At 37.4% G+C, this 21,898-nt stretch overlaps 1 protein-coding gene across 3 annotated transcripts in view; it reads right to left on the bottom strand.

Annotated features, from left to right (window-relative positions):
• Positions 1-6,533: 6,533 nt before the first annotated feature.
• BMP5 (bone morphogenetic protein 5) overlaps positions 6,534-21,898 on the bottom strand; it is a 58,678-nt gene continuing 43,313 nt past the window's right edge. For all 3 annotated transcript variants that reach the window (XM_069851481.1, XM_069851480.1, XM_069851483.1), the window contains 4 exons: positions 18,980-19,177; positions 13,197-13,273; positions 11,175-11,285; positions 6,534-7,521 (listed from right to left, as the gene is read on the bottom strand). In XM_069851481.1, coding sequence (XP_069707582.1) covers positions 7,372-7,521; positions 11,175-11,285; positions 13,197-13,273; positions 18,980-19,177 — 536 coding nt within the window. In that variant the 3' untranslated portion in view covers positions 6,534-7,371. The remainder of the gene's footprint in view (positions 7,522-11,174; positions 11,286-13,196; positions 13,274-18,979; positions 19,178-21,898) is intronic.

Here is a 21,898-nt window from a genome sequence, read left to right as displayed (position 1 = left end):
GTCAGTGGAAATGGGGTGTAAGGTGACTGAAGAGAGGGGTCGAATTCTTTCTTGCCAAAAATGAACCTCTGTGAAAATGTCAGTGAAGCTTCACTCAGAAGTGCCAGGAGAAATTTTAGCCAGTGTGAGAATTTCACAAAGAATACCTTTCTGTTGTTGAAAAAAAACCCGTATCTTTCAGAACTTTTCTGATTAAATGTAGGCATTTTCAGCAGCCCCTGCCGTGCACCGTTCTGCAAGACACCTCTCCTGTTTGCCTGCCTTGGATATGAAGATGCAGAGCTCCCAGACAGCCCTCTTCCCTGGACTGTGTCAGAGGAGGGAACCCTGCAGCTTCCAGGCTCCTTTCCATAAATGTGGGAACTCGCAGTCCCTGGGGCTGCTGGCTTATTGTCAGGGTATGTCAGGTCTTTGCAGGATCAGCCCCTGCCAGCGTGATGGGGCTTCCACAAAGTAGAGACGCAGCTTGGGCTCCTCTCGCCTCGATGGTGGTTTCACGGCACTGGTGTGGGCCCTTCAGATGAGCGATGATCTGGTTTAAAATTTTTAAAAAACTGTTTTTGCAATATTTTTTAAAACTTATAACTGAAGTTTGGGGCTTTCCACATTCAGAAGGATTTTGTAAAGCAAGAAATTCTTTCCCCAGAACTTAAGTCATGGCCTTCAGCCATTTTTTTTGTTGTAGGTAGGTGAGAGGAAAGAATAAAAGCATAAGGGCTTGTTTATAAGGAGAAGAAATTTGAGAATTAATCAGTTAATTGTATCCGGGCATGAATAATGTTTTTATTACCTCACTGTCCAATATAGATTCACAGAAAGAATCAGAAATATGATTACGAGTATTTCAAGGGCACTGTCAATTTTGACAGGTTAGATGTTTACACCAATGTATCTGAGAATAAAAATCTGACCCTTGGCTATGTGTCCTGAGGTAAATAATGTAGGTCCTACTAATTAGAAACTCTTTAATTTTTACTAAACTAATAGGTTTCAAAACATGAAATGTAACGGGGCTCAGCAGTTTGCCAAATATTTTTCTTAATGGGAATCCAAGTTTTTTACTTGCTATATTAAATCTGTTTTTAAAGAGGAAGCCGATTATGATGTTTTCTTTCTTGCTAAATGCACAAATACTTCTCACAGGAAGAGTTCTTGGAACTCTATGCACGTACCTGTATATCTTTATCTAGAAGAATTCTGACTAACATAGAAAACGAAGAAAACATCAAAACGCATGAAAAAAAAAGAAAGAAAAAAAATGAGTAAAAAGATTTCTCAAAGACTCACATCCAATTAAACAAGTAACTCACTTGGCATCTTTTCTTTGTTCCATCCCTGCAGCACAATCTAGGAAAAAGCATTCCCTGTGGGAGCCGTTAGTCTTGAATAATAAAGCAGATAACATGCAGAGATGGTTGAAAAGAGCCATTGCAGAAGTTAAGGGAGAAATCCTAATTTTGAAAAGGAATCCCAGTGGTGGGTGCATAATTGGCCTGAATAAAAGGGAACACAATTTCTAGTGGGAAGTTAAAGTGAGATAGCTCAGCAACAAAGAAAATAATTAAGCATGAAAAGCTTTGTTTTCCAATTAGATCAGTTTAGGGAGTTTAATATATGTGCCATATTTCTCCACTAGATCTCATCCAGCTTTTGGTCTCCATGCAGCTCCAGGTTTGAGCCTGAATTTCTCCTTTGTGGAAGAACTTATGAGGGACAGAGATGTGAGAAAGAGCCTTCTCCTAGTTTTCTTCTAACAACTTTAGTTAAAGAGTTTTCTCATTTTCACAAGTGTTTCTGCTCACGAGTCAGCTGGAGACCCAGAAGAGACCGGGACAAGTTATATACAGAAGATCCCACTCTCACATCTCTACTTCAATATTTCCCGAGAGAGCTGTTCTGTAGCTCTCATATCTCCAGCCAACATCTGCCCTGAGATACCCTGCTACGGAAATATTAACACAGTCTTAGTCTTAACGCGTTGCCGAACTTCCCACTGAGCAGGAGAAAAATGCAAGGAAGAAAAGGGAGGGATGCGTCACTGCCTTCAATTCTACTGTTGCAGATTTATGACACTGTTAAAAAGATGCTGCAAGATCTGCTTCGAGCACATCTTGATTGGTTCTGTAGTAGTAGCTTTAAAATATAGGCACCTTAACACAGGAAAGGTGAGGTCTGTTGTCTGCACTCTGCACAGGCACTGGTTTTATCAGTCACTACCCAGATTTCCACCAACAGATATGAAATTAGAAAAATATTTTGTAAATGCAAAGTATGGGTCCAGGTAACCCCTAAAATTGCCTGTTATCCATTCAAGTTGGAAGCTGTAGGGATGGGAGCGTCAAGGTTATGCATCACTCCAAAAAGAGTGTGAGACAGGGGTTGAAGCACTGGGGCACTGGAGGTCTGTTTGTCTTTCCTGCACAGCCTATCAGCTGCTCGTATCTCAGACAAGTCTCTCTACCTCTCTGCACCTGTAAAACAGCAATACTAATAACACGTACTTCTTTTGTAAAGCATTAACATCTGCTAAAGCAATGAATTCATTCATATTAATAATAATAACTGATGGTGCCCATCTGGAAGCAAAAAAGTACAAGAACAGAACAGAAAGTATTTAGCTGGAAATATAGCAGTCAGGAGAAGCGTCTGTGTCATGTGTTGTAAATATGGAAAACAGAATACAAAAGGCCCATTTAATTCACATGAGATTCCCAATCCCTCATGTAACACGTTTAGCACAGATTTATTTGAATTAAGATGGCAAGAAAACCCCCTCTCGCTGTTTTCTGTAGGATTTTTAGTTCAGTTTTCTTTTGTTTTTAATCAAGCTCTTGCTCAAGCCATGTGGGTAAGAATTCACTAACACATTGTAAATCACAGTTTGCAAGTTCTGTGACTGTAGATGAGATAGGAAAAGATAATGCTGTATAATTTACATGTGGCTTATTCGTCATTCGGGCACCACATGTCATTCTCCCTGTGTACAACTGAATGTGTGAGCAGAAAAGTTGCTAGAGATTTTAAAGTACGTAATTTTAAAATCCTGGTGATTAAAATCCTCTGGTTATTGCTGAAACAATTTAGAATCTTATGAGTAGAAACCTAAACCTTCTTTTTTAACCATATTTGATTCAATGTAGCATGGAACTGTTTCAAAAGATGAGCTGACAAAAAAGACCAGAAGAAACATGAATACAACCTTTTCCAAGTAAATGGTAGAGAAAGTTATATTTCAAAGTGGAATTGTCTGACAGTCCATCACAATAACAAAAGGTTTCTCAAAGCTCTGCATCTCAGTTAAACATCCCAGTTAAACTTATTCAACAACATAATATTATTTTAAATGTATCAGGGACTGTAATTTGCTACAGTTGGTCAGAAAAGATCTACATCAGAGCCATTGTCCCAAATGCAGGTCGTAGGTTTTGGAGAGAAATAGACAAAAGTGCAGTTTCTTTATGTTGTCCTTAAGGAACGTCTCAGTTCCATGATAATATAAAGAGTAAGTACCGTTTTACAGTCCTACAGGTGCCAACACACAAAATAAACAGCTGTGCAGTCCTATTTAGCTTATTCCTGCAGATACCTTAACTCTTCGTATGGCTGCATTTATATTACCTTCACAATGACTCGACATAAACATGTATTCACCTAGAAGTCTAAAAGGGCCACCACAAAAGCAAGAGTTGTAAAGGACACTTCAGTCAGGTGTCCCTTTAGACATCCTTCAGATAACCTTCAGATGGTTACACAACAGGAGAAGGAAAGATCATCCTTTTTGTTTGCTAATGTTTACCTGAGCTATCCCTGGGTGAGTTTTGTACTGATCAGGTGTACTGCTATGTTGTTAGCTACCAACCAGCTTTATATGAATTTAATTTTCAGCTTGATCTGGTATCAAAAACGAGCTAATGCAATCTGAACAAGCGTCTACCACCACTGCTCTCTAATTAATGAATTTGAAACCTTTGGCAAAATTCAGAAAATCTCAACTATAAGTACTTTGTGGAAATGGGTATCCAGAATAAGGAGAGATGCCCATCAGGAGGTCAAACTGAAGGAAGGCTGTTATGTTTTTCACTGAAAGGGTCATTGGGCACTGGCAGAGGCTGCCCAGGGAGGAGGTTAAGTCACCTGCCCTGGAGGTGTTTACGGGTGGATGAGTTGCTGAGGGGCATGGTTTAGTGACTGATGAGAATGGTTGGACTTGATGATCCGATGGGTCTTTTCCAGCCTGGTGATTCTATGATCCTATGATTCTATGAGTCTATGTGGGTTCACAGCTGAGCATATCGGAGAATTTAGAAATATTCCACATTTCAGTCAGTCAGAGCTGACCTTGTCTTGGACATCAAAACCACGCTGAGAGAACTACACAGTTTTTAAGGGAGATTAAATCACCACTGCAATACCATTCACCTACTGACTCTGACTTCTGCTGGATGAATGCTCCTAGCCATAGAAGTGGTCACTAGTAACATCCTGTAAACATTTGATTACAGGTTCCAGAAAGTGTAGAATGGTGTTAATGTTATGAATACGTTAAAGATTAAGAAGTTCTGATCCATAAAATAACATCAATCCTGTTCAGAACTGCTTCTGCTTTTCTGCTTGTTAGCCTTTTATACTTTCCAGTTGTTAAGGATGCAGAAAGCTTAAACAAGCCTAGAAGGAATAAAGCTCTCATGTCCTAACCAATAATAGAATGGTCTTTGTAACTACAAAAATAGATATAGATATAGATATTTGGGTATATACTTAATATAATTTAATGTAGTTACATACACACTGTATGAATTATATATTATATGCATGTATATATTATGTATAAATGTTTATAAAATATCTGGTATTTGATATGGCCTAGCAAAAGAACAAAAAGCCTTGAATTAGGTACTCCTGGAGAAGGGCTTACCTGAACAATTTTGCCTTAAAACACCTGTTTATACTTATCCTGAGCATGCAGAGGGTGTGGTGCCAATATCTTTTCTTTCAAACATAGGAATGACCAGTTAGGCTTTTATGGAGATTTTTTAAAACTGTTTCTACTTTCTAGTATATTTTGAGTGGAGAGTTAACTTTTGGAGGTATGATTTTTATTAGTAGTGTAGATGATTCACTAGCTGTGACTTAAGAAGTAATAAGATAAAAGCAATTTTACAAAATATCTGTATTAAAAAATGAACTGCAACAAAATCTATCCATAACTATTGGTTATCTCTTGCTTTTACCTTTAAAAGCAAGTATTAAGCCATTGTAATTCTGTCCTGTGTCTCAGACGCAAAATCACAGCAGAAGAAAATAGTATTACAGGTTTATTGTGTCTCAAAATATAGAAATATATTCCAACAGCATATTTTAAAGAATAATATAATAATAATAAAATTCAGTTTCTTATTCTCAAAATGGTACACCATTATTTAAAAATATATTATTTAATGTACCCAAAATTTAGTTTCCATCAAATTCCATTTAGAATAAATTGAGTTAAAAAAAAAAAATCTGTCTACCCAATTTATACAGAAACCAGTAAACATGTTGAAGACAGCCCAGGAATTTAACTGTTCCAAAATGTTAATTCAGTTGGAGATATTATAATTTGCTATGTACCCTTGTGCATGAACTGAAATTAAACAAAGATATGTAGGTAACATCAGTACAAGATAGAGATGGAAGTGTAAAATGGAACTGTTATATTAAAGGGAAAGAGCTCACAAAACTGAAATTAGAAGTATTTTTTTTAAATGAGTGTTTGCATAAGAGGGATTTATTTGTTACTCCAATAGCAAGATAAAATAAATTAGTTTCTGCAAAAACAACAGTTACACATTTACATGCATACACACAGGCACACACACACTGATTTATCAGTCTGTAATAATCTGAGTTTTTTGAAATACACTTTAAATAATCAGAGAAGTCAGAGTTTACATGAATAAGCTGTCTAAGGAGAAACTGATATGTCCTATTCATTTTTAACAACACTCTGAGAACTGTTTAAATGAAGCATTTTTAATCAAGGTAATCAATGGTAAAAGCATATATGATAATTAGGCATATAGTAAACAGAAAACAGAGTTTCTATTTCTCATTTCTTTAACTCTAAAACAAAGGGATGTCCAAAGACCTGAAATGTGGTAAACTCAAAATAAGCAAATGGGTAGTGGTGGTGAGAATAATAATGTGTAATTAGTTGTGCAATTCACAACCATGGGATTTGATTTGAGGCCAAAAATTTAGGGAGATCAAAAAATATTTAGATGGATTTAAGAATTTTTAAAGTTATAATAGTTAATGCTAAAAAAAAGGAAAGATATCCTATCTTACATCTCACAATTTAAAGCAATTTCCACCTGATAGAGATGCAAACGAGACAGCAAGTAGGCTGCAAATTACCCAATGGATCTTTATGAAAGGTGGTTTTTATCTTTGCTGAAGAACACATCCAAAAGTGGGAGCTAGGTAAAGCAAAGCCCCTCCATACCCTGTCTTCTGTATATTTTTTGTATATGGTAACTTTGTGTATGCAATGGGAAGGATTGTGTGCTTGTTTTCTCTATTTTACCTTGTGCTGTTGTTATAAAAATATTTGTCAGAGCAGTGTAATAGATAATAGACTGATATGACTTGAGGTAAGAATGTTGTAGTTTAATTTTTAATGTTAACTTGGAAAGTCATAGACAGAGGCCAGAGTCTTGAAGCTTCAAGCATTTTGCAAACTCTGCAGCCCACAAGCCAAGAAGTAACTAACTCCTCCAATTATATTCATATTGTTAAAGAAAATAGTTATAACAATTATGTGCAATCTTTAACTTCTATTTTCTATGTACTATTTACTTACTTAAAAACCATTCAACATTTCACTTCTTCTAATGGAGCAGAACTTGTAAAAGAAAAAATATGTTTAGCCAAGCAGTTTTGTTTAGATTCTTTTCTGTGTCTGTTCTAAATAAATACCCCACCACAGTTTTCATTGGCACAACGTGACCAAACGTATTTTAGTTCCTTTAACAATATGAAGCAGTTACAGAAGTTCTGAAGTTTCTAGCTTTAGAAGAATCTATACAAAGGCTTTACTTAAAAATACTGAAATGGAATGAAATAGATTCCAGTACGGTCAATTGAAAAATTAGTTTCTAATGCATAGTAAGGTGACCCATAAAATAAATGGTTTTGAAATTTTGCTCATACAAAAGAAACTATATACTTTTAAATAAATAAAAGCTATTATATACATTGCACTGTACATTTAAATGAGAGATGACATGAAATGGAATAAATTTAGGACTGCCTTTTCATCAATAAGGCTCATATCTTGACTTTATTACAATTCTGAATAAACCCTTCTGCTTTAGATTTTTTATTATTATTCTAGTGGCAGCCACATGAACGCACCACCATATTCCTGTATTTTTTTAAAATAACATTGGAACTGTCATCAAAGTAGAGCACGGAGATAGCATTCAGTTTTGTTGGTGCACAGCATGGCTTTGGTACATGATCAGGGAACATCAAATGAACCTGAAAGACAGATAAATACATAGCTCATATATCAAACAGAGACATACAAGGACAACGTCAGTGCAAAACATGCCTTTGCAATTCATAGAGTGCTGCGGTCCCAGATTTTCCTCAGTTAGCAACTTTAAAACACAGTTTATATACAGAAAATTTCTCTAATTTCAATCACATGGGAAAAGTTAGACAATAACAGCAGATGCACAGATAAATGAGGAGGGAGAAGTAGCCAAGAGACAAAGTGAGCTTCAGAAGAAATTTAGAAAAGGGTTGGAATTAGGTGACTGCCCAGAAAACATTTTGCTAATACCACCGCTGCTCAGGACGGTGCTTTTAGCATAAAGCACAGGCTTAAGTCCCAGTTCTCACCAGGACCCCAGCATGCGCTAAAATGCTTTCCTGGGTCAGGGTTTCAGCATGGAGAAAAACTGTTGCAGACAGCAAAGGTTGTGCAGGCAAAGGCTCGTACTGAAGCTGTTGTCAGCCTGTGAAATAGTAAGATGTGGGTGCTCAGACAGCAGGAACGTATTTTAAGGTCTTATCTAGGTATCTGTAGATTCAATTCTACTTCCACTGAAGTCAAATAAATTCATAATGTGGGTGCCAGCTGGACAGAAGATTTGGGGAAATGGCTGAGGCAGAGAAGGCTTTATGCACATACATTAGTCTGAAATGTATCAATGGAAGGTTAAAGAGAAGGAAAAGAGTTTTGAACGGCATCCCAGAATGAACAAGATCTAGTGGAAATATTTGAAAATGGGGGAAATGCAAGTTCTTTGTACTTGAAAGAAGATTGGATGTAACATTCTACACATGCTGAAGACTTCGAAACTGGGGAGACCCAAAAAGAGGGACTTGTAACAGAGGGAGCAAGAGATTATTAAGGTATGGATGAAGATTTCAGCAGTAATAGGTTTCATTTGTATGTTAAGTCTTTGTAAATCTGTTCAAGCCATCTGTCTTGCAGTGATATAAGCCCAGAACCTTTGCCAGACAAAGGAGAACAGTCTATCAGGAAACGATTTTTACATAACGGTTACCATGAGAAAGTCTTTTGAAATGAGCAATAATAAATCCTGAAGTAGCAGTTTAGTAAGGGTTTAGGCACACATTTAAAAACAGTTTAACAAATGAATAGCAAAGCACTAGAGGAAAGAATGAATGTGCCTCATCCAGGCAGATGTTTGCCCTGGGGTAACTCCTGGTTCCACCAACCCCTGCCACCCCAGCTGGGAGCTCCATGGCCCTGCTAGCCCTGCACATCAGCCTTTGCAAGAGTGAGCCTGGAAGTCAGTGTGACTTAACCTGCTGCTCCATTGTCTTGCATGACCAGGACATCAGTGCTAATCCAGTGCTTATTCAGAGGGTGATGGCTAGCGGGAAAGGAGAAGATGGCTATATAATTCATTAGATACAGTCTATCTCACATTTATATGCATCTGTACCCTCTATCTGCCTAAGTTCAGTCTCAGAAAAAGAGAGAAAGGTACTGGCCCAGCTTTTCTCCCATTCTTGTTACAAAACGAAAAAAAAATGTCAGTTAAGTTTGGAGATGTACCAAGGAACAATTACTTCCCAACCCAAAGAGCGGGCTTTTTTAGAATGGTGTAATCAGTATGGCTGGGAGATGATTACATGTGGGTTAGGGTGGGGTGGATGAATAATTGTTTCCCAAGCCATCCCCATGTGCACACCTTGTGTAAATCTGAATTTCGTATAATTTAAACCAGAAAGCAGTCAACTACTGCTATCTCATCTAATTTATGTGCAGCTAAAATTTAATTAGCTTCATGATTTTTTGGCTGCACAAGTGAATGCATGTACAGTACATGGAGAGGGAGGCACACAATTCCAAAAAAGCCATAAAAAGAAAGGAAAATCTAAGTATCCAATTTAAAAAAATAGGACAAACTACACAAATTTCTTATGAATGGCAAATTAACCATTTTTTGAAAAGATAGATGCCAAAGACAAAGTGGCACTGGGCCACTTCTTATTTAACAGTCCATAATTGTAGGAGAGAATTCTAACCTAGGGATCTCACTCGTATGTGCAACATTTCTGGACATCATTTGTATAATACTAAACTATTGCTTTGCTGACCTATTTCTTTTGAGCTCAGGACTGTGTATACGTTGTTCTTCATAGTCTCCTAGGCACATTGCTATACTCCATGCCAACTGGCATTTGCTGTTCCCTTTCTCCTGAACCCCTTACCACACTTCTGTTTATTTCCAGCCTCTAACATTTTCCCTTCTCTTTGTAAATCTTGCTGACTTGAATTCCAGTAGAGGAATAATGTTGCATTAGTGGCTGGACTTGGAAAAGGTGCCTAAATGAAAAGCTGAATGGAAAGGAAAAGGTCTCAGCACATGCTGAGGTTTTAAAAATGTCCCTCTCATGTAGAAATACTTGGCAATGTTCATAAGCAAAATTTGTTTTCTATCAGAAGAAATCAACGTTTGTTTGTTTCTGACTTTTTTTGCTGATGGTCTTGGTTTTGGTTTGGTTTGAGTTCCCCCCACCCCCAAGGAAGGCAATAGCTGCACTCATTTCTGAAGGGCGAAAGGTTTTTCGGGCACAGATTTTTTATGTCAAAATGAAAGAATACGATCACCATCCATGGACAGGCTCATCAGCGTAGTCTGATGGTCAGGATACTTTCCAACTACCAGTTCAAATCAGAGGGAGCCTTAAACCCACGTTTCTTTAATTGCAGTTGAGTGCCTTGACCTTTCCAGAAACTAATTAGGGATGGCAACCCTTTCCTGTTCTCATTTCATACTCCCACTCCCTCCTTGTGTAACATCTCTCATTCCTCTGCTCCTTAATCATTCTGCTAATACTGATGCTATTCAGAGCAGTTCTTCAGCTGGCACAGATGGAAAATCATAACCAGGCTTTGGACTCCAATATCACATTTAGGCTGGACTCCAATATCACATTTAGGCATAGTCTAAAGGCCTTGATTTCTGCAGGTGCTGAACGAATGCTGCTGGTGTAGAGGAGTCCTAGCCAGATGAATCTAAGATCATCTTTTTGGCTGCTCCAGTTGTTGCACAGGACTAACATAAGAACTAGCAGAGGCAGAAAGCTGGCTGCAAATCCCTTTTTACAAGTACCAGGCAGAGCAACAGATCCAAACACACTTATTTATAAATTGCATTTGTTAGCCAGGCATGACTGAACACAATTTCTGACATACAGATTCATCTGCTTGCAAAGCTTCGCTTTAAATTACAGTTTAAGCCTCTCTGCCAACAGTTGACAACAGAGGTCCACAGAGTGGCCAAGTATCAACATTTCTGGAAGGTGTAGCATGTAGATGTTAACATGGAGCTTCAATAAGCTGCAAAAAACTCTTGGAAGTGAGACCAGGGGGCCCCTTTTGTTCTTGTCTACACAGTTCGTCAGCATTGTGACACGGGCTTCTCGTGTTGTTGCATTTGAAATGGAAGGGAAACCTACCACATAGGGCACTTTGGCCAATTCGTCCTCTCTCCAGTGTAATCATCAGAGCATGTCTTTGAAATGGGTTATCATTTATGCAGAAATAATAAGAATCAAACAGTTGTACAAAGAGAGAAAGAGACATCTCCTGTGCCAAGACATGTAGAACTGCAAAATAGGCAACTATAACATAGGCAGAGGCATACCAGCGTCTGGACAATGGCGTGGTTTGTGGCATTCATGTGGGCATTGAGGGGGAAGGAACACTCTCCGTCACAGTAAAAGGCAGCATAGCCCTCTGGTGCAATAATCCAGTCCTAAAAAAAGAACAAATAAGCCCACTCAATTTTCTTTTTTCTCACTTGAAAAATGGAAAACTATATCAAGCTAATGAAGACTTATCCAAGGACCAAATAAACTTTGAAATGTGGCAGGTAAAATTGCCCGAATTTTTAATAAAAAAAAGATGTATTTGCTTCGTTCATGCAAAACTCGGATGAAAATTAAATTAAACTTAAAAATCTGTATGGACTACCAACTAATGAGGCTGCAAGGGGGGTTAAAGGCCCTCAAGCTCCACCAGGGGAGGTTTAGGCTGAACATTAGGAAAAAATTTTCCCAGAAAGGGTCATTGGGCACTGGAACAGGCTGCCCAGGGAGGTGGTTGAGTCACCTTCCCTGGAGGTGTTTAAGGCACGGGTGGACGAGGTGCTGAGGAACATGGTTTAGTGTTTGATAGGAATGGTTGGACTCGATGATCCAGTGGATCTCTTCCAACCTGGTGATTCTATGAATCTATGAAGTACGTTTGTCAAAATACTTGTCTTCTCAGACTGAAAATCTTAAGCACTTCTTGGTGCAGCAAAAGCAATTAAAATGCATCATCTTCTTTCAACATACTCAATACCATTAATTGTATTATCATGTGAGACTTAGGGTTGCTAGCGATTACCCATTGGAATGTCACTGAATCAAGCATTTTGAGTATTTCTGTTAGCACAGCATGGGGAAAAGGCCACATCAGGGAAAATATTTTAAAATGCTAATGAAAACTGTGTGTTTAGTTTATTGAGTTCCTCCTCTGCCAGTCACAAATAATGGAGGTCCTGTTGGAAGGACAGTGTAGATCAAGTACGAACTTCCTGGGGTTCATTTCTTTTTATCTCATTTCTACTTGAGATTCACTGATCAAATATTGTACAGTGTAGCCTTGGCTTTCCAGCTGAAACTTTGAATTCTTCAAGGGTTTTTTGGTAAATAAATAAATAAATAAGTAAATAAAATAAATAATTATCTTCTTTTCTCTATTGCCATTTTGAATGACTGATGTGACTACCTTGTACATGTTGGGACATACCAGAATTTTCTGTTTCAAAGAATGAAAATAATTGTGATACCTAGAAAAATCTGTGATCTGCAGAGACAACAGCTCATTTGCTCAGTAGTCTGAACTATATATGTAAAGGATGACCTGCCACTGAAGAGATAGCACATTTTTTCTCATTGTAGACTTATTCTGTTCATGGAGAATTACTTTAAAATTATTCAAAGAAATGTGAAATGCACAGACAGCCATTTCTGAGTTCCTATCTACACATGGAATATGTCTAGGTTATAGGTTGCTGGTGGCCTTGTTCTTTATTTATAGAGAGCTCTTTGATTTCCAGAAGAAAAACCAGATTTATCTATATTTTGTTTTCTTATAATGCCCTACTCCTGTATTTACTATCTTTTGTTAGAAGTGCCTTCTTTTTCTGTATGTCAGGATCCCTAGATCTGGATTCCCTAGAAATTATATAAACTTGGCTATGGTGTTATAAAGACCACTAAGCAGTGACCCAAGCTCCAGTTCCCTGTGAACCCTCCTCTAGTGAAATCTCTGTGACCTGCAGTAAGCAGCATTGAACCAGGGAGAATTCAAGCACAAATTTCAAAAGCTCCATAGCTCACTGTAGGGATTATGGTTTGATTTTTTTCATATCAATTAGTATCTTGAGTGATAGATCATATTTATCTTTATGTAAATTAATTCAGATGATAAAGCCACTAATTTATGCAAAATCTTTGAAAGAACAGTCAAAAAATGTAAATGCAAAATGAATTTAAAGAATTTGTCTTTCATCAGTGAAATCCCAATTACCATGAGGAAAGGAGACTGTAAATAATGAGGGAATTCAGAATAGATTGTCCTGATTTGAAAGGATAGGAAACAGAATTTATAATCATACCTGCCATCCTAAGTCTCGGAAACTCACGTAAAGTTCATGTTTCTTACATGCTTGTTTTTGTTCACTTGTGTTATAATCTACAGGAAGAAAATAATAATTAAACATTCTTTAGAAGCATTGCTAGAACCAACAAGATTTAGCTATTTTTGAGCTCCTGAACAGCCTGTACAAAGGAAAGGAACAAGTACACTGTTATTTATATTCCTAGGATTATCATTTATATTACTAGGGTTGGTCATAACAGTGTAAACTTGACCATTCAGAATCAGCACTGTCAACCTGATACAATTTCTGTACACAGACAAAATGATACATTCAATAGCAGGAGAAATGGGTTTCCAAGATGTCTGTCTCCTCACTACCTGGTTACTAACTCTGATAACACACAGACAGGTATTCAAAGGACGACAAGTGAGACCTTGATTCAAGATATGTGGAAGTCACCAGGTAAAGAATATAGCACAATTCAAAAGATAAACGAACAACAATAAAAATTATCCTGAAACAAAAGAATTTCCCAGTCTGTCATTTAAATATTAGCACATTTTCTGGAAGATTCAGTATTTGATGATCTTTAGTTAGTAATACTAATATAAACAAGTAGACTAACTGATGTTTTCTAAAGGCCTGAGTATTTCTGCACTGTCAAATGCCATGCAGAGCCTTCCATACATGTTTCTCCAGAAAAATCTGAATCCTTGAAAAAAATGTAGTAGTTGTTTCTTATTACCCCTGAGTCCTGGCCCCCCAGAGCGAGCGCACCCTAAGCTACTTCTTCGTGTTATTCTAGTGATGTCATCTGTGAGGCATGTGATGGAACAAGGAGGACAAGTTGTCTCCTCCAATTCCATTTAAAAAATGCTTAAAGTGGCTTTTTTGGACCAAAATAACAATTCCAGATGAAAAAAAAAATCCAGCATTGGTTGAAATTCACAACAACAGAAAAAACCTAAACAAGCAAGGAAGATACTGAAAAAGAAACAAAACCTCCAATTTCAGGAACAGAATTTTTTGGAGGAACAGTTTTTTAACATTAAAACAGTTGAGGTTGACATGGGAGGGATTCTGTTTAAAAGTTCCTGGAATATTAAGGAAAATCTTTCACATAAAATGAAAACAAAGGCATTCTGCAGTCTCTGAGATAACCTGTTGTAGTGTTTCACTATCCTTGTAGAAAACTCTTCCAAATAGCTGGACTAAATGGGCTTTTCTTCAAATTTGCCAACTGTTTCTTGTCCTGATTGGTTCCTCTTTCGTTTCCTTGTGTCTTTCTGAAGGTATGACGACAAATAATAAATGCAGTGCCAAGTAAGACAATTATTTGCTACAATTCCCAGAGTATTTTCTAGCAGTATGTCGCAGAAAAGGAGTTTTGCAGCAAAACCACACTGTCAAATACTCAGCTTGACATCCATTTTTTATATACTCCTGCCTTGTCATCTTAGGATTATATTATACTTATACAAATCAATGCATAAAGAACAGATTGTGGCTGAGGATCTTGATGAGAACTGCAACATGATTTGGCTGCAACAATGATGATACAGTGGAGTTAAAAGGATCTAAGAGCTCAAGATCAAGAAGAGACCAAGATCAACAACAGCTTTGCAATCCTGGGCTTCAGGAGAACAGATTTTAGATAAACAAATGCAGACTGAAGATTGTGCTTTTACCAATTTTCTCTTATATTTAAGAACACGTAGAGAAGATTTAGTACTAGAATGTAGCAGACGTCCATACAGTTAAAAGAGACAGGCTGACTAATAAATATGTAAGTCATCATATAGATGTATTCATTCTATCAATACTCTGAATTATTTGAATACAGGTTAACCGGCAGTGGATGAGCAGTCGCACCAGAACACCTGATGTGACGACCTGCATTTCTTATATGGACATCAATGTGCAAATCATATAACCCACATATGTATGAAGAAAGTGAGACTTGGGCAAATCTTCCATGAATCTTTTATATAAGACAAGTGTTGCGTGTAATACAACTTTTCACGTAAGTATCAAATGTGATGTTTATAATAAGATCTGGTGCCCAGGAGTCAATTTCATATGCTGTAGCTTCAAGGCCCATATGCATATTCCATCATGAATCAAAACCGTAGTCTATGGTGGCTGAGAAAACACTGTTCCTCAGCTATTCAGGGACTGTAGTTGTGGTCCAAAGCGTGACACAAATCAATAAAACACAAGAAACTCAGAGGTATGTATTATTTTCTGATATTATCTTGCTGCATTTTGACGAAAAATTATGTAGTTTCGTTTTTCTTTTTAGATGATGTTAAAAAACAACAGCCTCTGTTTTAAGGAAGAGTTATGTGATGTACTTTCAGAACACGTTCTCTTGTTTTGATTTGGTTTTCCTTTTACTTACAGTTTGACAAAAATACAACAAAGTAAGCAATAAAAAGTTCAATCCTCTCTTCCTAGCAGACAGGTGGAGTCTGAATGCTAAGTTTAATTCTTTCTGTCTTTGCATTGCATTGAGATCATCTTCTCTTGAAGTTCTTAGCAACGCAGGGATGTTGACCCCAAATCTGTCAACATTTTCGCAGCTGTTATAATAACTGACGCACAGATTTTCTTTTCTTCATGTTGTGTTTGTGAATATCTTCATGAATAATTCAAACAATATGTTGTCTGGTGGAAGAGAAGAACTGAGTTGTGCAGTGGAGCTTTCCTTTTTGATGTGCTGAGAATAGAGTAAGCTAATCGATGAGGTCCCAGAACTTAACAAAAGAAGGTGGGGAAAGGAAGAAGGCATAAAACAAAAGGGAGAAGGCAAAAGGAGGATGACAAAATGCAAGGGTAAAAGGAAGGAGAAGGAGAAAAAAGAAAAAGGGGAAAAACACAGAAAAGTAAGAAATAAGCAGGGGGGGAAGGAACACATGACTATAGGAAATTTGGGATGGATGTGCAGAGAGAAGTATAACAAAAGCCTGTGACATAGGAATGACAGCATACCTATCTGGGTCTGGCCACATAAGCTCTGGCCACCACGTACGTGAACAATTTTCCATTGTCTGACTTAAATGCTGTAGTTATAAGATTGTGGAACAAGCTTAGAAACAAGGACGTACATAACAATTACATTAGCCCATCACCGTGTCATTTATATCAACAGCATCCTGCATGAGGCGATAGATGAGAATTTAATATGGCCTATTGACAGGCTGCCATGAGGAAGATGAAGGGAAGAAATCTTTGGGTTTTTCTTCAGTTTAAATATGAAGAGATGAATTATAGTTCTGATTGTCACTGGAAACCGCAGAGGATTAAGAGAATCAGCCTTCTCCACAAGCCTGCAGAAATAGAGCATATCCACTGCAATTGTACAATTCCTGGGGCTGATGAATAGGAAGAAAAGATCACAGCTTTTCCCCGGTAACAGGCTCTCCCCATGGAAGGACTGCCTGTATTCTGATAAGATGCAAAGATCAGGGGATAAAAATGTGTTGTCTCCTTCATGGTTTTTTTTTCTTTTGTATTGTAGCAGCTGGATAAAATCTGCACATTGCCTTAGTAGCCGTCATTGTGCTCATCTGCAGATTTTAATGGGTATTGCTGCAATAGTTATTAAAAGGAAAAGTTTTTTGATTCACTTATAGCATGAAAAGTCTCATCGCTGATCATTAATGGCACCCAAACAAAAGAAGTTTTCCTGTAATGTAGGGACCGTTGAAGCAAATTTTGAGGTAAGAGCATGGAAGCTGATTTGCCATTGTGCAGGAGCTACTCCTTGAAGTGGTTTTGCTGTGGAGGATGTTGCTGTGAAGGCTGTGCTTCAGCTTTGCCACCTATTCCAGCCTCCCCATATCTTGTTGGCTCCATTTCTAGTCAGAGGTTGCTGCCCCTTCCTTTGACGCAACTGCATATGCAGTTCCTTCTTAACCTAATTTTGTTTTAAGAGTATGGTTTTCTTGAACTGCAATGTTTTTGGACAGATCTGTCATGGATCAACATCTATAGTGATCCACCTCTACTGAAGTGAATTAAGTTAGATTAAGCATCAGCTAGCAAGCCTAACCTATGCACGTGCTTAAACAACATCTGAATTACATGATGCTCAGTCAATTTTTAACCTGCACTGCTTAAAAAAATCTGAAGAAATGTAAGCACTTAATGAAAAGAGAACATTTAGTCAATATAACTTTATAAATAATGAACTATGTAAAAAACGTTATTCTTCTATAGATCATGTAATTCCTTTTTTTTTTACTAGTGAAGTGAAAATTGTTCTTAATAATCTAGTCTGCAACTTCTTTCATTATTTATTTTTAAATTCTCCATGCAATATTGGCTGAAAAGGGGTTAGAATTTAATTATGCAGATGAGCCATTTGTGATATAGTTATATAGAATATTGGAAAACTTGGCAATACTCAAAAAACCCAAACAAAACCCCGCTGTAGATAGAGATCCCTGGTGTCTTACTGAATACCATTGGCTTTTCAAAAGCTGGGGTTCTCAGAAGGGACACATGCATCTCTCTGTGTCACCTACTACAAAAATAAAAATGTGCTTCAGGTCCCCCTCAGGAACTAGAGAAATAGCAGAGTATTTTTTATACTGATACATCATATGCAAATAAAATTAAGACCACTATTGAAGCAATAGATTAAAACCTCTCTTTTTCAGGATAGGTTTAATACTAATTTTTAACCGTAAAGTGGGATTTTATTCCAGTAGATCACTAGAATCTAACTATTTAATATTTAAATAAGTTTTGAAAGATAAGTTGTTTAATAACTTCTATTATTTCTTTGGCAACTCAGTGGTTTTTAAGGCAGAATTCATCCATGTGCAGGAGATCAGGGAAAATCTCATGCATTTCATTAGAGTCGTCCCTCATCTGCCACTTTTGAGATTCTGAGATGGGTATAAGTAACGCATGGGCCGCGTAACAATTCTCCTCAGATAAATGGTTTACACTCCAGGGCTGAGTTCTTTGCACTAAACATAAATTTGCTTACTTATAAACATCCATGGCATTTGAGAATAGCATCTGGTTTTTTGATATGCTGGTAGTAGATCTGCCATGCTTTTAGAAAGATACATTTTCTCATCCTGTTCCCATCAGGTAGAAATGGGTTTTTTTTAAAATGCGAATATTCAGAAAATGACTTTGTGTCTCCGGCTGAATGAGCATTTCATGAAAGAATTGAAGCAAAACTTGCTCTAATGGGACTGAGAACATTTTCACATGCGTTATTGTAAATAAGGGATCAAATTCTCTCCCATTCAGGAATACTCTGTGTATTTACATCAGTACATGTAAGCTGGTCTGAATTCATAAACAGTTTACATTTTCACAGATTGGTTGAACTTCCTTATTTCCAGCATTCAGCTTTTTGTGCTACATATTGCTGCTTCTTCTGACAGGCAGTTAAACTGAGTTCTGCTAGGCTTCTCAGACAAGCAGTTGAGATGCAATCCTTTTCTACTCTTTCGATTTTACATCATGCGTAGCAAAGATCTTCTTCTGTTGCCTGCTATGTGGAAATAGTTTCAAGCTCATATACAGCCTTTTCTAAACTACTTGGTCCTACCACTTCCAGGAACCCATGATACATGTAAGTGACCTGTCTGACAGAAGGTAGAACATCTTCAGGGCCAATATAACCAAAGGGACTGGCAGAAATGGAGTGGGAACAAATTTTGTGACATTTCAGTCAACGAGCAGTACCTTGTTGAGCTGCTGTGACTCCACTGCATTTGAGCAGGTGCCCACAACTCCCATAAACAGGCTAGTAAATCATAGCTTCATCTTACCCCCAACACTTGGCATCCTAGAAGACTCCTGATGACTACTGGATTTGTTGCGGTTCTGATTTTTCCTTTTATTGTTAGCTGCTCGAACAGAACGGAAAAGCACTTCACTTGCCTTGAAGAACGCAACCATGAATGGTTGCTTTGACTGAGGCCCATGTCTTCCAATCAGGCCAGCAGATTTAACATTGATACTTCGACCTATAAAGTAATGAAAATAGTAAGTTAGAAGGTGAACTTCTGCTTCTCCTGAAGCCACAGAGGGAGTTCAACTGCTGGCTGAAGCACAACAAGGATTTTGCCCATAATCCTGAAGTTAAGTGACTAAAAACCCTAACTGCATTTTGTTGAACAGAATATTAAAGACCAAAAAATCATCAATTTACTCAAGTTTCAACAGCTTTACAGGTAGTTTGTCATTGCATAAAACTGCGGTCTCTGTACGCTATATAACTTATTCCTTACACAGATATTTTAATTCTTTCCTGGGTACACATCTATAGAACTGAGAAACAAATGAACCCCACCAAAGTCTCAAAGATATTGGAAGAATAGTATAATACAATCATCTAATTTTTGTGTCATTTTAGTGTAAAAACATATTATATCCCCAGAGCAAATTGGTAGCAGAGAGAAGTGTATACTCCTGCTTTAAAAACAAATATTGTGCAGTGTTACTCAAGCTGATGTTCATTCACTAGTGAAAGGTAGGAAGGCATTCAGTCGTTCAAGAGAACAGAGTTTGAAATATGCACATTATTGACTCTGGTTCTGTTCCCAGGGGATGTGCATATTTCTTTAAAATATTTGTTCAGTCAGGACTGTGTGGTAACCTCGCTATATTACAGGATCTAAACCTCACTATAAGAAAAGAAAGCAAAACAAGTCACTGAAAATGCATCAGTGACATTTTAGCAAATAAACCCTTACTCTTAACAGAATTTATTTTGGCAGCATAAACACTTTTGTGCATACATGTATTATGCAGAGCCCTTCAACCGTCAGAAAATGAGACAGTGTCATGTGAAGCTGTGCAGCTGTGCTGAGTGGGGGACACAAAGGTCCTTTAAAAGGGAAGGTATGGGCACAGGAACCGCCTGCGCTGCGCAGCATCGGGGCGCCTGGGGATTCTTCTAAACTGCCTGGAAAAGTTTGCTACGCGGGCGAGGAAGGAGCATCTGCCTCAACAAACGTATAATGCTGTTAACTCAATCATGCTGAAAAAGAGCTTGCAAAGAAGCATAGGAGTAAACCTTATAGAAATAAGCATATAGGTTTCCTTTTCAAACGCAAACTTACAGTGGCTGTATGCCAGAGTCTATATTTCTTAGAAAAACTCTATCACTGGCGTAAATGAAAGAGGCAGTTTGATTTGTGGTTAAAGTAGTTTCCATTCTACTTCCACTGTAACAAATGTATTAATTCAGCTCAGACTTCCTCCTTCTGGCAGCCCTTTTGCAGTAAAAAGAGAAATTAGAAGTTCCAGCCAAATACCATACCTTGAACTGACCCACTTCAATACATAAACACTTTTACAACATGTTTATTCAGGTGTAGCACTTTAAATTGGTTTAAGATGTTTCCAGTGACAGAGAGCCCAGCAAAGGCAAGAGAAGAACTGAGAAAGTTAGCAGTTATGGAGCAGAGTAATTGGCAACATATTCTGAACAATTTTGATAATTACTTTTTTGACTGCAAGGGAAAAATATATTTGTTGAAGCTTCTGATTTCATTTAAAATGGCTTTTTAGCCTTGTGTTTCTTCAATTCTTCTTTTCACATGTTCAAGTTACTATTAAATAATTCAGTAACATTTATTTCTATATGTTCCAATCTTCTGTTGCAAGTCAGATATGAAAAACTGTGCAGGCTATTCTCTATTCATTACAGCATGGACAAACTAGCCTCTTACCACAAAGTTCCAGTTTCCCCTCATTTCTAGAGGGAATATTTTTTACTATTTTTCTTTATTTTTAGTTCCAATGACTGTCAGAGTTTTAATTTTATCTGTAAAAGATTAATACCTTACTGGTGGACATTGGAAGAATACTATTAGATTTATATACTGAGGGCTGTAAAGATGTGTGGAGGTTTTCTGAATTTAAATCTAGGTTCTCTGAATTTACAATGGTGGATATTGTGTGAGAAGCAAAATATCCTTCAAACCAATGTGAACTCCCTTTAAAATAACTTTTAATATTATTAAGTTTCCTCTGGGTTTCCTTTAGACTTCAGCAATGAGATGGCTATTAAGATTCCACAAGTTAAGGCTTACTTGGTTATTCAGTGTATAGAGATATGCTATAAAAAATTAATCCTGTAACCCACAGCATTTTTACACACAGAAACAGCTTATGTGACTTTATTCCTTTATTTGCTTGATCTTTTAAGCAGCCAGCCTGTGGGTTTAGGACCAGTTTGTTCAACCCATGAATGGTATATGCACTGAATCTGCTTCAAGTACAGTCAACAGGCAAACTTCTATTGGCTTCTGTGGGTTCATCATTAATTTTTTTTCTCAGTTTATCGTATCCCTTAGCTTAAATGTAATTTTTAGAAGACATAGTGATCAAAATATACACTGCCCCTGAGATGCTATGTTTCTTCCAAAGAGGATCTCTAACTGATTTGGAAATTCAAGCGAAATAGATTGACTCCATTTTAGGTTACTTCTGTGCAAAAGAATGTTTGCATTTGCAGACCTTCTATTCTCTTTTATTAAATAAAAATAAAATAAATGTGCATATGTGAGATGTCCTTCATCTTCAGCCACAAAGCTTTGTCCCTTCATGAACAGGAGGTGTTCCAGAGTATCCTGTGCCTCTGAAATGCATTAAGCTTTCTGCCTCTGCAGTAGCTCCATCTGTGTGCTATGGTCTTGTTAGATAGTTCCCACCTTTGTCCATAGTCTGGATTTCAGAAC

This window comes from Phaenicophaeus curvirostris, chromosome 2, assembly GCF_032191515.1.
Source record: "Phaenicophaeus curvirostris isolate KB17595 chromosome 2, BPBGC_Pcur_1.0, whole genome shotgun sequence".
Lineage (NCBI taxonomy): Eukaryota > Metazoa > Chordata > Aves > Cuculiformes > Cuculidae > Phaenicophaeus > Phaenicophaeus curvirostris.
Note: the sequence above shows the minus strand (reverse complement) of the source record. Positions and strands in the feature narration are given on the sequence as shown.